Consider the following 15,712-nt stretch of genomic DNA (forward strand, 5'->3'; position numbering starts at 1 on the left):
ATTTTGAATCATATCACGAATTAAATTCCAATAGGAAAAGGCGGTTACAGGAAATCCAGTTTATTTAAGATGGTTTTTTACTCCCACCCTTCCCCAAATTGAGGCTTTGGTTGGATAGGGATTTTGTCCTATTTTATTCACTGTCATAGCCCCAGCACCTAGCTTATATCCTAATGGGAAATAAAAATTAGCACAGTGTCTGGTACATAGGAGATACTCAAAAAATATATGATGCATGAAAGAAGGGGGAAGCTGAACCATGTGGGCTCGGAAGGATGGGTGGATACTCACACCACTGTGTCAACGAAGAAGTTACAGCCTAAATCCACCTGCATATATAACTCTGAGTGCTTAGCTTCCTGTGGGGCCACGGAAAAAGAGGTATGGGTCAGTAGTCAACTTTTAGGTCAGATGACAGGTTTTGGTCTGGGGTCTCTCTTCCCATCTCCCTCCCTTGCCCACACAAGAAAATAGTACCCAACCCTGAAGTCTTAACCTGGAGTCGCTCAATGACATTTCTCAGCTGAAGGTATTTGGCCAGCTGCTCATATACCTTGTCGCGATGGTCTAGCACTTTTCTGATGGGATAAAAGTACAACGGTGACCAATAGGCAGCTCTGTCCCTCTTGGTATACCTCATATCGTAACCCTCTGAGACCCTCATGTCACCATGCCCTACAGAGGCGTTTTAGTGCAGAAGTTAAGATTTTGGACTCTGGGTCAGACTGCCTAAGTTTGAATCTGGGGTCTACCTTTTACTAGTTGTGTGGCTTTAGCAAGTAAGTAACCTGTTTGGGACTGAGTTTTCCATCTATAAACTAGAGATGATAGTATTACCTCATAGCATCATTAGGATTAAATGGGTGTTTACTACCAAGCGTCTGGAATAATGCCTGCCAAATGGGAAGCTCTATATAGGTGTTGGCTATTATTTATTACTATTATTACACTATACTCCTCATGCCTCCCTCTAGTCAGAATGCTCCATCCTCAACCTAGAAAAAAATCCTCCATCCCTTTTAGGATGCTCATAGTCTTAGTCCTGAATACCCTACTTCCTCCTCAGATTAATAATGATAGTAATAATACTTCTTCACACTCACTGAGCCTCTAGCATGTTTCAGTCATGCATGCTAAATTCTTTACAAGGATTGAACACATTGAAAACTCAAAACCACCACATGAGGAAAGTTCCATAAACTTCCGCATTTCACAGATGAAGAAAGTTTATGAGGCAGAGAAATGTGAGGTAGGTACCACGTGTTCACGAAAATGAGGAGCCCGGATTCGAACCCGAGAACCTACGGCACCGGAAATCTAGCTCTAATCCTTTAAACCACATAGGCATCGGACATCGCGCATGCGCGGTCATGCCCTGTGCTAGGAAGCCACGTCCCAGTCAAATCGCACCCCGGATGTCACCCCTCCTACCCGCTCGAAAGGCACGCGGGGCCGGGCTACGAACGCCTTGCCCACCAATCCGAAGGCTTGGCCCTTACTACGAACGTCCCATCCACCACGTGAAATGTTCCGAACGCCCCCCTCCCCGCGCTGTCACTCACCGCAAGTCCCGCTGCAGCACGTCACTGATGAAGGTCTCGTAGCGCAGCACTTTCTCCCCCGTGGCCTCCACAGCTCGCCGTTTAGGGGGCGTCGCCATGATGGACTCCTGGGGAGTGGTGATGGGGAAGACCACGTTGACCACTTTAGTTAGGCCTCGTGCACAGTTCATCTCCACCCTCTCAATGTTAGGAACGGGTTCATCCGGTTCATGTTGGGGGTACCGCCTTTCGCTTCTCCCAACTCTGGGAGCCGGCCACCCAGGGACACCCAAAAGCGGCCCTTACCTTAGGGCCGCCGGCAATAAGAACGATTGGTATGAACCGCGGCTTCCGGGTGGCGCGGGCGAATGACGTAGTAGCAAGAGCTCTGGCCAACCAAGTAGCCAGGTGGGAAGGGGCGGTTCTGAATGGAAGAAGACCCGCCAAAGAGGAGAAGAGAAGGCGGGGCCCCTGCGGAGCCCGAAGAGATCAGGGAAGACTGCCGAGCGTGGGAGCTGCGACGGGCTGGCAATCAACAGGCCAATGGGGGACTGCGAAAGCGGCGCGCGGAACCTATGGGGACCGTGCCTGGCTGGCGGGGGTGGGGTTTAGTGGGATTTGGCGGGTTCTGGAGGAAGCGGGAAGCACAGGTGTGGGAGTGAAGTCTTTAGTACTTAAAGGGCAGGCGGAGCTGGCAGGTTTGCTCAGGTGGTTAGAACGTGGTGCTGAACACCCCACGGCCAGGAGTTCGGATGCCTGTGCAGGCCAGCCGCTCGAATTGATGTCTTCCTGGTCTATAAGGAAGGGAACACATCCCGCGTAATCACCTCTTTTTTTTTTTCACACGGAGGTTTGGGTTTCGCTCCCGGGGATGAGAATGAGGATGAGCATTTAAAAATTTTAAACGGAGACAAATTTTCTAAAATTCATCTCTGATGACTCCAGCTCTGCGGTTCATAATTCATAACTGGGGCTGAAGCAGAGATAAACTTCATTTAGTAGTCAAATGGATGATCTCTGACATCCTCTGCCGAAGATCGGCTATCTTGTAGTTAGGAATAGTTCCTATGTTTTTTATTTTTAAATGTGTAAGTTTTTTGTTTTTTGTTCTTTTTTTTTTGGGGGGGGGGTCCGGCTGGCTGGTACAGGGATCCAACCCTGGATCTTAGTGTTATCAGCATCACGCTCTTACCAACTGAGCTAACCGGCCAGCCCTAAATGTGTAAGCTTTTTATGAATTTATTTTTATGCGCTGGAGTGACTGAATGAATTTATTTCCCATGTTAGATTTTCAAACAACCGCATCTAACTCAGCAAGTCCAGGCCTGAGCCTGGAAGAGAACCCAGATGCCAGGATCCCCCAAATTTTATTCCCACCTGTAGGGCTTAGAGCACCCACCCCTGCAAGGGAAGTCTTCCCAGATAATATGTGTGTCTTCTGTGTAAAAGCAATTTTTTTAAGTGCTCAAAACCTAAGCAAGTCAAGGTTTCTTTGCCCTTAGAGTAAGATGATTGTAAAGGAAACATTGAGTATTAATTTTTTGTGTAAATCTCATGTTTCATATAGTTAAAATTACATTTAGTGATTGAAACAGATACTAGGTAGTTAGATATTACCTATACTGCTTTCCTCTGAAAAGAGAGAAAGCATTATTTAACAGGGAGAACACAGACAGTTCTGATGGGCTGGTGGTGGTCTTGTGCAAGTCTGTTAACTTATATTTCACAAAAAAAATTCTTACTTTAAAAAATATATTTCCAACTTTATTTTTACATTTCAAACCTACAGAAAAGTTGACAGTGAACTCCCATGTAGCCTGCACTGAGATTCACCAATTGCTGATATTTGGCCACATTTGCTTTCTCTGTTTCCAGATTACACAATAATTGTTGACATGCCTGCATAGCATTCCTTTCTTTGGATGGCCTTGGAGTTTTGAGCCATTCCTCTGTTACTGGATGTTTGAATGTGTCCAGATTTTTCATTGTTATAATCCAGGATGCAATAACAGTCTTTGCTTCCAAATTTTTGTGCACAACCATGGCTATTTCCTTGTGATAGATTTCTAGAAGTGGAATTTATGGAGCTAAGGGAGGTCAATGCATTGTCAATCAAGTGTTAAGTGACAATTTACAAATACTCTCAATGACAAACCTGCTCATCTAAGCTTTACACCAGGGTTTAGCATTAGAGAAGCAAATTCACCTTTTCCTCTGTTTTCATTCTCTGTGGGACCCCAGCAGATTGGATGTGCCTGCTCATATTGAGGGTGGATCTTCTCCACTTAGTCCACTCAAGCTCACATGCTTATCTCCTCTGGAAACACCCTCATGGACATATCCAAAAATAATGCTTGACCAGGTTTCTAAGTAGCCCTTAATCTAGTCAAGTTGACACCTAAAATTAACCATCACAATCACTAATACAGAGGTTGGGGCTATAAGCACGTGGGCCTCCCTGGCTTCCACTGGTGCCTTCTTACCTGGGTTATGGGTGGGCATTTTCAGGCTGGTGCTTCTGGGAGATGTGAAAGACACAGTCAACCTTCTCCAGTTCTAGCCCACGATATGAGGTTAACCATGTCTCTCATATCCCCATTTATATCTTTTCTCCCTCTCATCCAACCTCCTACCCCTATGTCTCCCAGTTCTGACTTATAGATCTTTCTTTGCCTTTTCCTAAGAAGAGCAAAAAATGACTGAGGCCCAGGTGAGTTTGCATCTCTCTGATAGCTAATGATGTAGAATATCTTGTTATGTGCTTGTTTGTCATCTATATATCCTCTTTGGTGAAATATCTCCTCACATCCTTTGCTCATTTTCTACTTGGGTTGTTTGTAATTTCTTAAACTGAGTTTTGAGAATTCCTTATGCACTCTAGATGTGAGTCATTTGTCAGATATGTGGCTTGCAAATATTTCCTGTCAGTCTGTAGCTTGTTTTTGTCCACTTAACAGGGTCTTTGGCAGGGCAAACAGTTTTAATTTTAAAGTCTAGTTTATAGATTTAAAAAAATTTTTTTTGGATCATGCTTTTGGTGCCATGTCTAAGAACTCTTTGCAAGACTTTCTCCTATATTTTATTTTAAAAGTTTTGTGGCTGTGTCTTTTACATTTAAATCTATGATCTGTTTTTAAAAACAGCTTTATTCAGATATAATTTGCATACCATAAAACTCACATTTGAAGTGGGCAATTCAGTGATTTTTAGTATATTCACAGAGTTGTGCAAACATCACCACATCTAACTTTAGAACATTTTTATTACCCCAGATAGAACTCCCATGCCCACTTCTCAATCCACTCCCCCAACCCCAGTCCTATGCAACCACAAATTTACTTTTCATCTGTATAGATTTGTGTATTCCGGACATCTCATATAAATGGAATCATACAATATGTGGCCTTTTGTGTCTGGCTTTTTTCACTTAGCATAATGTTTTCAAGGTTCATTTATTTGTTGAAGTGAGCAGGACTGAAGCCATGTTAGGACATAAAACTGCATGGGCTATAGGTAAATTTTAAAAAGACACAGTTTTTTTCTTAGCATGCATTTCTCTGAGTTCCTTCTTTTCCCATGGTTATTTGATATTTTGAACTGTGGTTACAGGGCAAGATGACATTATTTACATAAATGTAAAGTTGTTTTCCAGTCAGTCTGGAACTGCAGACTTGCCATGAGACACGTGTTATCCAGACACTGAGAAACCAAGGAAAACTTCAAAAAGTTATGCTGATTCCACCTAGAAGCAGGACCCTAAGATAACATCAAGGATGGGAACAGAAACCAGATGGAGCCTTGGGGAGACCTTGCAACTGGCTCCTTGCATTGGGCCCCCACAGCTCACATCTCCCCCCTCCTGCTTTTTATTTCCCACATTCCATTGCCTCAGCCCTCTTTTAAAAAACCCCTCAGTAAATCTGAGTCTTTGAGATAGCTCTAGTCTGGCCATTCTCCAGGTTTACTGGAGAGATATGTTAGCCTAACATCTCTCCTCAGGTCACCGGTATTCCTGAATAAAGCTGACTTCCTGTTCCACTACCATTTGACTTTTGTTTGTTTTAGTTTGGGGCAGGCAGCCAGACTTGGGTTTGGTAACAAGATTTTGACAAGCCTCAGCCAGGACCTGAATGCCCTGGGTTGTGTAACAGATTTTGGCAAACCAAGCCAGGATTTTTGTACGGGGCAGACAGCTGGACTTGGGTTCGGTAACACATTCATGTTAAATCTTAAATATTTCCTTTACATACATTGAAAACCACATCAATGTTATAATTTTTGCTTCGACCATGAAACACCATCTAGAAAACTGAAGAGAAGTAAAGTATTTTTAATTTACCTCTATTTTTAGTCCTTCTCTTGTTCCGTCTTCCTTTCTGATGTTCAAGATTCATTCTTTCATCATTGCCTTTCTGTGAAAAAATTTTCCTTAGCCATTCTTTCAATGTAGGTATGCTGGTAACAAATTCTCTGTTTTCCTTCGTGTGAGAATGTCTTGATTTCTCCTTTATTCCTAAAGGACATCTTTGCTGGTTAACGAATTCTTGGCTGGCATTTCTTTTACTTCATCATCTGATGAGAAAATTCACCACCATTCAAATCGTTTTTCCTATGTAGATAAGGTGTTTCTCTCTCCCTGCTCAAGAATTTTTCATTGTCTTTAGTTTTCAGAAGTTTGACTATGATGTGTCTTGGCATGGGTTTCTTTATGTTTATCCTGTTTAGGGTTTGCTCAGACTCTTGAATCTGTAGGTTTATATTTTTTGCCAAATATGGCAAAATTTCAGACATGATTTCTTTGAATACTTGTTAAGCCCTGCCTTCTTTCTCTTCTACTTCGTGGACTTTGATGACACAAATGATGGAATTTTTGTTTTCACTGGACCCCAAGGCTCCATTCATTGTTTCAGTCTGTGTTTTTCTCTGTTGTTCAGGTTTGGTGATTTCTGTTGTTCTGTCTTCAGGTTAACCAACTCTTTCTTGTATCCTCTCCATTCTGCTTTTGGACCCAGCCATTCAGTTTTTGAATTCAGTTATTGTACAAGGGTACTTCAAAAAGTTCATGGAAAGATTCATGTTATCTTTCAATTCTATTTTCCCATGAACTTTTTGAAGTACCATTGTATTTTTCAGTTCTAAAATTCCCATTTGGTTTTTCTCTATATCTTTTATTTCTTTGCTTAGATTTTCTGTTTTTCCATTTGTTTCAAGCGTGTTTTTAATTGCTTATTGAAGCATTTTTATGATGGTTTTAAAATCCTTTTCAGGTAATTCTGACATCTGTGTCATCTCGGTGTTGACGTCTGCTGTCTTTTCTCATTCAACATGAAATTTTCCTCATTATTGGTATTATGAGTGACTCCATTGTAATGCTTTGGGGCATTATGGTATGAGACACTGTGCTGGCACAAAAGGGAGCGTTCCCTCATTACTTTCAGGTAGTGGTTGAAGTTCCGGTTCCCCACTTGGCCTCTGTTCATACCCTGGGGGTACTTCATTACTGCTGGGTGGGATTTAATAATTTTTACTAGACCTCTGCTGACACCTCCCTGGCTGGGAGGAGGTTAGGGTCTCCACTGACACGTGGATCTGTGTGTAGCTTGGGGAATGCCTTTCTGGTGGCTGAGAAGTCCAAGATCAAGGTGCCAGCATTGGGTGTCTGTTGAGGGGCTTCTTGCTGTGTCCTCACATGGCAGAAGGGATGAACACTGTATTCTCACATGGCAGAAGGGCAAAAAAGGGTCCTAGCTAGGTAGTTTCCTCTAGCCCTCTTACAACAGCACCGATCCAACTGCGAGGGCAGAGCCCTTATGATCTAATCCTCTCCCAAAAGCCACACCTCTTTAATGCTGTTGCATTAGGGATTAAGTTCCAATATGTGAACTTTGGGGCAACACAATGAGACCATAGCAGGCCCTCTCCAGTTTCTTCTAAACATGTGTGCAGACTTACTCATGCACACAGTCTTCCAGACCACTAGGGACAAGTAGGATCTTATCAAGGCCTTTTTTTGGTCCAATTCCCTGGATCCAGCTGTTAAATTTATGACTGACCTGTTGTGTGGAGAACTCGGGCTGTCTATGATGTTGTTCTTTCCTGGTTGTTAGCCCAGAGGTCACAGTTGTTCTAGATAATGCCCCTGGGTGTAGAATTTTTCTCTAAAGTCAGCCCCCTCCTGCAGCAGAGCTGTCGGTCCTTTGGGCCTGCCTTTTCGCTACAGAACTTCTGTGCCCCAGAGCTGGAGGTGACAGGAATAGCTCCAGGTTAAAACACCACAGACTGCCATTCTTACTGAGATCCGGTAGATTTTCTTGAATAAGTACATTTCAATTTGTTGTATGACTTTGCTCAATTTCCACTGTTTTTGACTGGTTGTTTTTGGTAGTTTTTTCCACTTTTGTCATTGCTTTTGGGGGAGAGGATTTGCCAAGCTCCTTAGCCATTGCAGAAGTTTCTCCCTTCCTTGTAACTAGAGCTTTGATTGTATCATTTAAAAAGTGTTGGTATGCTTAATGAAAATTTGTACCAGTATAAATTAGCAGTTTGGACATAAATGATGTATGCATGCTATGATTAGACTCTCGATTTGTTCCAAAAATGCTTAGTCACCACGCAGTATCTGTATTTTTATGTGCATATTCATATATATGTGATGATTGTGATAACATAAGAATGAAGTGTTATTGCGTTATTTCCAACAATAGAAGATAATGGGGCCGGCCCATGGCTCACTCGGGAGAGTGTGGTGCTGATAACACCAAGGCCCCGGGTTCGGATCCCATATAGGGATGACCGGTTTGCTCACTGGGTGAGCGTGGTGCTGACACCACCAAGTCAAGGGTTAAGATCCCCTTACCGGTCATCTTTAAAAAAAAAAAAAAAAAGATAATGACTTGAAGCAGCAATAAATGAGTAATGGTATTGCTGTCTCTATTAATGGTGCCTCTATGTTCTTTGTCTTTTCATGTGTCGTTTCTGTTCAACATTCTTTTCTCACTTCTAGGAAAAAATGTGTTTCTCCTTTAGTATCCTTCATAGCAGATGAAATATTGCCTCCTTACCATGGGCATCTGTAGTTAATATATTGAAGTAACTTGACAGACTCAATCACAATCATATGGTACTTAAAATATATTCATACTTACATAAAGAAACTGGATATTACTTTAAATTTCTTGTGCTACTTATTTCTTAAATACTTACCTTAGATTTGGTAACAGGAATAATTATATGGTTATTTTTTATGTAACCAACTGGAAGAATGATTAGTGCCATATTCTAGTATGTTCTGAAAATTTTAAGGCTTTAATGTTAAAAATTGTAATTTCTAAGATGATTTAGTCTAAAATGATTCTCCTACTAACAGAGAGTGAAAATAGGTTTTGTTTTTATAGAAGGTAAATGTTATTCTTGTTACCACAAGTTTCTGGCTCAGATATTTCCTATTCATCTTAGAACATTTTAAATTCAGAGATAACTAATTTTAAAATCTTAAGTTCTATTTTTCTTTAATATTGTATAATATTTTTTCAACAAGTTTAAGTTCTGAAAATGCCTTGGTGGACATTATTTGTAGATAAAATGTCAATTTATGGCCTTATAAATTATTGTAATTTGGTTCCCTTTTTGTTATTTTGTCATCTGTAATGTTTATACACAAATACTTCTTTTATTTATTATTTTTAGTTTTGTTTTTGTTAGTTATGTTTGAAACTAGGCACTGTGGAAAAATTAGCAATCCATTAAAAAATTCTGCCAGTGTACAGATTTGAAAATTTGACTTTGTCAAATGATTTTTAAAATTTAGTTTTAAAATTTTGACATCATTTAAATTTTTTAAATGATGACAAACATAAAAATAGTCATTTGACTTTAAAAAGTAAAATACTTCAGATTATTGGCAAACATTCTTTGAAAGCAATTTTGTTTACGGATAGTATAAATGGGATTCAGAACCCAGGACATATAGTATAATGACCACAGGGTTGAATACATAGCAGAAATGTCTGCTTATAAATTAGTCTGCTGAATTCCTATTTATCAAACTAAGTTATGAACACATCTTTATAATTGGATTATAATAGATAATAGACATTTAGTCATGTACTGTATAGAATGTTAATAATGAAGCCATGTGTTTAATGGCCGGATTTAAATATTCTGAACAATCCTTTATGGTCCTTTTTCTGTGAAGGACCAGAGAGTAAATAGTTTAGTCTTTGCAGGCCATATGGTCTCTGTCATAACTACTCAACTGTGCTGTCGTTGTGTGAAAGCACCCATAGACAATATGTAAATAAGTGGACATGGCTGTATTCCAATAAAACTTTATTTACAAAATAAGATGGCATGCTGGATTTGGCCTCCAGGTAGTTTGCCTGGAATTATTTATAGAATATTTACAGAATTATTTTCCTTTACCTTGAAGAACATAAATTTTGTTTCAGTTGATTCAAATTGGGAAGATTTTATTTATGACAAGAAATTTCTCATTTCAATGAAATATTTTGCTGTAACATGAGAAAATGTCAATCTTTCCTACACTTATCAATGTGAAATAAAATTTAATTCTGAAAACAAAATAAGCTACACTAAAATATCATCACCCTTCAGCATGCAAAACCCGGGTTTGGCAGCACACTCAGTTGGTGAGTCTGTGGGAAAATGGGCATTTGCCTGCATCTCAGGCACAGCCTCTATGGAAGGGAACTTGGTAATATCTCACAGAATTACATGTGCATTTACCTTTTGATACAACAGTCCCACTCCTCTCAATCTATTCCAAAGTTAACACTGGCAAAAATATGAAAAGGCATTTCATTGCGGCACTATCTATGATAGGAAAAGACTAGAAGCAATCCCAATATTCATCAATAGGGAGCAATTCAGTAAGCTGTGATATATTCACACAATGAAAAACAGCTGCATAAAGGAATGAGGAAGATAAACCACTATGAGAGATCTCCAATATAGGTTTTTTTTTTTTTTTTTTTTTTTTTTTTTTTTTTTTTTTTTTTTTTTTTTTTTTTTTTTTTTTTTTTTTTTTTTTTTTTTTTTTTTTGTAGCTGCTGGTATGGGGATCCAAACCCTTGACCTTGGTGTTTCCAGTATATATTGTCAATTGCACAAGTAAGGTGGAGAAAAGCATATATTATACTACCATTTTTCTAAAGACGAATGAAGATGTTATATATATATGTGCATTTTTAAGGAATGGAAGAATAAACCATAAAACCTAAATAAATGAGTGAATGAATGAATGAATGAATAAAAAGGTTACCTGTAGGGCATGGGAGAGAATATTGTGGGAATGTGGAGGGGACAGGAATAGAAGCTAGACTTCTGGGAATATATCTGTTTAGTAAATCTGTCTTTGAAGCCATGTAGATGTTTTACGTTTCTATAAGGCAAAACTAAATATAAAATCAACCCCCAAACATCTAAAGCAGTATGAAACAGGGACCTACTGTTTATCAAGTTGGTAGCAAAACCAAAGAGAAAGGAATTCTCTTAATACTTCATGGCACATCCCAGTTAGGGCATATCCTAAACAAGTAAACCGTCAAAAAAAAAAAAAAAAAAAACTGCAAAATTTAAACCTATTTCTAGTAATTATACTTTTGGTAGCAGTTTGGTTATTCTGCGACTGCTGCATGTGTTGTGGGCTAATGCAAGGCTTGTGTTGTTGATGAATTGGTTTCCTAAAGCTATACTTTTGGTAGCAGTTTGGTTATTCTGCGACTGCTGCATGTGTTGTGGGCTAATGCAAGGCTTGTGTTGTTGATGAATTGGTTTCCTAAAGCTTCCCTAACAAATTACCACAAACTTGGTGGCTTAAAACAATAGAAATTTATTTTCCCACAGTTCTGGATGCTGGAAGTCCAAACTCAGGGTGTCAGATGGGTTGATTCTTTCTGGAGATCCTAAGGGAGAATCCATTCTATGCCTCTCCACTTCTGGTGACTGTCGGCACTGCTTGGCATTCTTTGACTTGTAGATGCATCATTCCAATTTCTGCCTCGGATTTCACATGACATTCTCCCCTGTGTCTCAGTATGTCTTCTCCTTTTCTGTCTTTAAATATACCTGTCATTGGACTTAGGGCCCACTCTAATCCAGGATGATCTCATGTTGAGATTCCTACCTTAATTACATCTTCAAAGACCCTTATTCCAAATAAGGTTGCATGCTGAGATTCCGAATGGTGGACATATATTTTAGGGACCACTATTCAACCCACTACACGGATATAAGATAATAAGGATATTGACCCAAATTTGAATCAGAAGTGTCGATATGACTCATGATGTATTTTATGATTTAAAAAATACTTATCTTTCCTAGCTCTGTCCACTTGGAAACAATGGTCAATGTGGCAATGAGTATTCCCCTAGTGTCTGGATGGGGGTATATATATGCTGATACTCAGTAAAAGCAATCAGGGCTCCTTTGCAAAATGACTGATTTTAGGACTGTGGAAGGAAATGTATAAAATTATATTGGAACATCTTGTTCTAGCTAACAAGGAAGCTTTCAAAGACTACCATATACATGTCAAAGAAGCTCAGAAACCAATTGAGGAATCTTCCACTGAGGAAAGATGGGACAATTTGAGCATCAGTAAGGATAACTGCAGTGGACTGAAGCACATTAAATATGTTCAAATCCAAGAGTTCATATTGATACAAAAACAATATGACTCGTAGGTCATATTTGGAGGAGCTGGTAAATCACCTTGTTAATTTGAAATCTGCTTAAATAAAGGGAAAGAATCAAGCACTTATCCTGCCTTTCTTATATGATCTTTGACAAAAAAAACCAAGTAGTTGATGAGGGAATTTTTTTCTCCATAAAAATGCTCTTCTAATAAATGAAGGAGTGATAAAATGAGAAGAGCATTATTTTGCAAACCATTTTGAATTAGTGTAACTAGGCAGTAATCACGAATTGCTGCTAAAATCACAAAAAAGACAATCTGACATCCCAACCTGATGGAAGCACATTGGTTGCATCACCTATGAAGTATTTTTGACAAAAAACTGAATCAGAATCTTACCAATAGATCTAACCGTCAATTTACCAGAAATACAGGGAACCGAGGAATATGTAAAATAACACCATGGGGTGTGTTTGGAAATTCATTTCAAATACATTCATTTTGGAACTTCTTCAGGACTATCTCTTTTCATCAACAAATACATGCAAAGGGGGGGGAAGATGGATGGGGAACATATAGATTAAAAGAGATTTAAGAAATATATCAACCAATGTGTGAGCTTTATTTACATCCTGATTCAAACGAATGAACTGTAAAAAAAAAAAAAAAGAGAAGAGACAATTGGGGAAATTTGACACTAGATACCTGCTGATGTGGTAATTTGTAATTGTAAAAATTTTAGGTGTGTAATGATATTGCAATAATTATCTCTAAAGGTGCTCTTATTTAGAGGAGTAACATTTAAAAATGTAAAAGAAGAAATGATAGGATATCTGGGATTTGCTTTAAAATAATCCAGGGGGGAAAAGGAGGGGTTATAGAGGAAGATTCACATCTTGTATCGGGTTGTTATGTCCCAAGTTGTAACAGTCTCCTCCTGTATTAAATGAAATTGATTTGGCGGTGAATCTGGTCATTTGCCCTGTAGAATGTTCCACAACCTGGACTCAACTGATTTTTTTAATATGGTGTCTTTTAATTTGTTTTTCTATTCTCTGTAGTTCTTGTAAATGTGAGCTAGCTCTAGATGCTGGATTAGATTTAGGTTCAATTTTGGGGGGTGATGCTGTGTGCTTCCTATTGCTGTGCTTTCCCATTGACAGACGTCCCATCTTTAGTGATGCTAAGACTGATGTGTGGATTCAGGTGATACCAACTAGGTTTTCAATTAATGTGCAATTGTTTGCAGCATTCTGTAAATCTTTTAAAGTAACTGTTGTCTTTGTAGTCATTTCTCCCCTTTCATCCTATCTTTTGGGGTGCCTGTTCTCTCCTTTTTTTCTTAATTAGTTTTGCTACATGTTTATCTTATTAAATATTTCAATGACTCAAAATTAGCTTTTTTCTTTAAAATATTTTTATTTTAGATATTTTCAAACATACATTAAAGTGGAGAAAATAGTATAATGACCCCACCTTGTACTTATCCATTTATCTTGCATGGGATGGTGTCTCTTACAGCTGTTACAGCTGAATGAAACCCATGAGTAGGTAGTTTTATTTATTTATTTATTTATTTAATTCTCCACGTGTGGTTAAAAAAAGGTATATTCTATAATTGTAAGTACAAGTTTACATATATGAGGATGCTTTAAAAATTCGTGGAAAAATGGAATTAAAAGATAATGTGAATCTTTCTATGAACTTTTTGAAGACTGCTTTGTATATATTGATTCAATTGTGCTTATTAAATGTTTTTTCAAGCCTCCTATGTACTATTGAATTTTTATTTCAATCTGTCATTTACTGCTTGACATATGTTAAAATCTTCTCTAATGGTTATATATTATTAAATTCTCCTTTAAATAATCCTCCTTTAAAAAACCCTGACATATTTTTCTTTATTTTTGAGGCAATGTTGCGAAGTACTTAGAATCTTAGACATTTTATTTCTTTCTGGTTAATTGTTCCTTTTATTCTTAGGTAGCAATCATCTTTTTGCACTAACAATGAATTTTTGTTTATTCATAATAACAGAACATTTGCCAGGCACTGTTCCAAAGGAAAGTATATTATTTCATTGAATCCTCTCAAAAACCCTATGAAGGAAGTACTATTGTTATCCCCATTTTACAGATGAGGAAAATCAAGCAGAGAAAGTTTAGGTAACTTGACTGAGGTCACTCTACTAAGTGGTAGAGCCCAGATTTGAGCTGGATTTTTAGTTCTATAGTCCACACTCTTAACTAATGTGCAATTTGTTGAACAAGTCCTGTGTGCCAGGCACTGTTTAAAGCAGTGTATCTACAGTAGTGAATCAAAGTCTTTGACCTCATGATGCTTACATTCTAGTGGCAGGAGTGAGGTGGGGTGGGATGGGAGAAGATCCATGATAAACAAATAAGTTAGTTCAATGGAGGAGCATGCAGTGAAAGATAGTGTGGAGGTTGGGGTTTCTGTTCTGTAGAGGGTGGGCAAGGAGAACCTCTCGGTTAAGGAATATTTACAAAGAGACCTAAGTGAATTGAGAGAGAGAGAGAGAGAGAGAGCAAAATTCTGAAGCTGTGTGAGGAGTGTTCCAGCAATTGCAAGGAGGCCAGTGAGCCCAAAATTGAGCAAAGGTAAGACAAGAATGAAAGAAAGTTTAATCAGAGATGCAGCAGGTCCTGATTATGTGATGGTACTTCAAAAAGTTGGCAGAAAAATAGAATTAAAAGGTATTACAAATCTTTCTATGAACTTTTTGAAGTACCCTTGTATAAGGCCTTATATGATCCCAGGCCTTTAAGTCATTGCAAGGACTTTGCCTTTTGCTCTCAATGAGGTGGGGATGTATTAGAGGGCTCTGAGCAGAGGTATCAATGATATTATTTATGTTTTTGAAGGATCATGGTGGCTATCATATTTAGAATCAAATGTAAAAAAGAATGGAGTTAAAACTTATTTGCATTAAGATATAAATAATCTCTCATTTAAGGGGTAAAGGACAACGACAACAACAAAAAAGAATTATTGTAGAGGGATGAAAGCAGAAGCAGGAAGACTGGTTAGGAGGCTGTTAAGAAATCCAGATGAGAGATAACAGTGTTTGGACCAGGATGGCAACAGTAGAGGGGCAATAAGTTGTCAGATTCTGGATATATTTTCCAGACAGAATAGACAGTATTTTCTGATGGGTTGGATGTGGCATGTGAGAGAAAAAAGTCAAGAATGACATCATATTCATGAAGTCTGTGTCCAGTCCTACTTCCTGAAGTGTTTCTCCTATATTTTCTTCAAGAAGTTTTATTGTTTCAGGGCATATATTTAATTCTCTAATCCATTTTGAGTTGACTTTAGTGTATAGTGAAAGGTATGGGTCTAGTTTCATTCTCCTGCATATTGATATCCAGTTATCCCAGCACCATTTGCTGAAGAGGCAGTCTCTTCCCCAGTGTATAGGCTTGGTGCCTTTGTCAAAGATCAGATGGCTGTAGGTGTGTGGGTTGATTTCTGGATTCTCTATTCTATTCCA

The 15,712-nt window shown here is 38.7% G+C and overlaps 1 protein-coding gene across 3 annotated transcripts in view; it reads right to left on the bottom strand.

The window, feature by feature from the left end:
* UXT (ubiquitously-expressed, prefoldin-like chaperone) overlaps window positions 1-1,921 on the bottom strand; it is a 5,979-nt gene extending 4,058 nt beyond the window's left edge. Inside the window, exons 1-4 of one of the 3 annotated variants that reach the window (XM_008577383.1) lie at window positions 1,848-1,921; window positions 1,563-1,669; window positions 497-578; window positions 292-359 (exon numbers count right to left, since the gene is read on the bottom strand). In XM_008577383.1, coding sequence (XP_008575605.1) covers window positions 292-359; window positions 497-578; window positions 1,563-1,660 — 248 coding nt within the window. In that variant the 5' untranslated portion in view covers window positions 1,661-1,669; window positions 1,848-1,921. Of the gene's footprint in view, window positions 1-291; window positions 360-496; window positions 579-1,562 lie in introns of all 3 variants that reach the window. The other 2 variants (XM_008577382.1, XM_008577384.1) reach the window with 2 other exon arrangements.
* Between the last annotated feature and the right edge of the window lie 13,791 nt (window positions 1,922-15,712).

Source organism: Galeopterus variegatus, unplaced genomic scaffold (genome assembly GCF_000696425.1).
Source record: "Galeopterus variegatus unplaced genomic scaffold, G_variegatus-3.0.2 Scaffold1504, whole genome shotgun sequence".
In the NCBI taxonomy this organism is placed as follows: domain Eukaryota; kingdom Metazoa; phylum Chordata; class Mammalia; order Dermoptera; family Cynocephalidae; genus Galeopterus; species Galeopterus variegatus.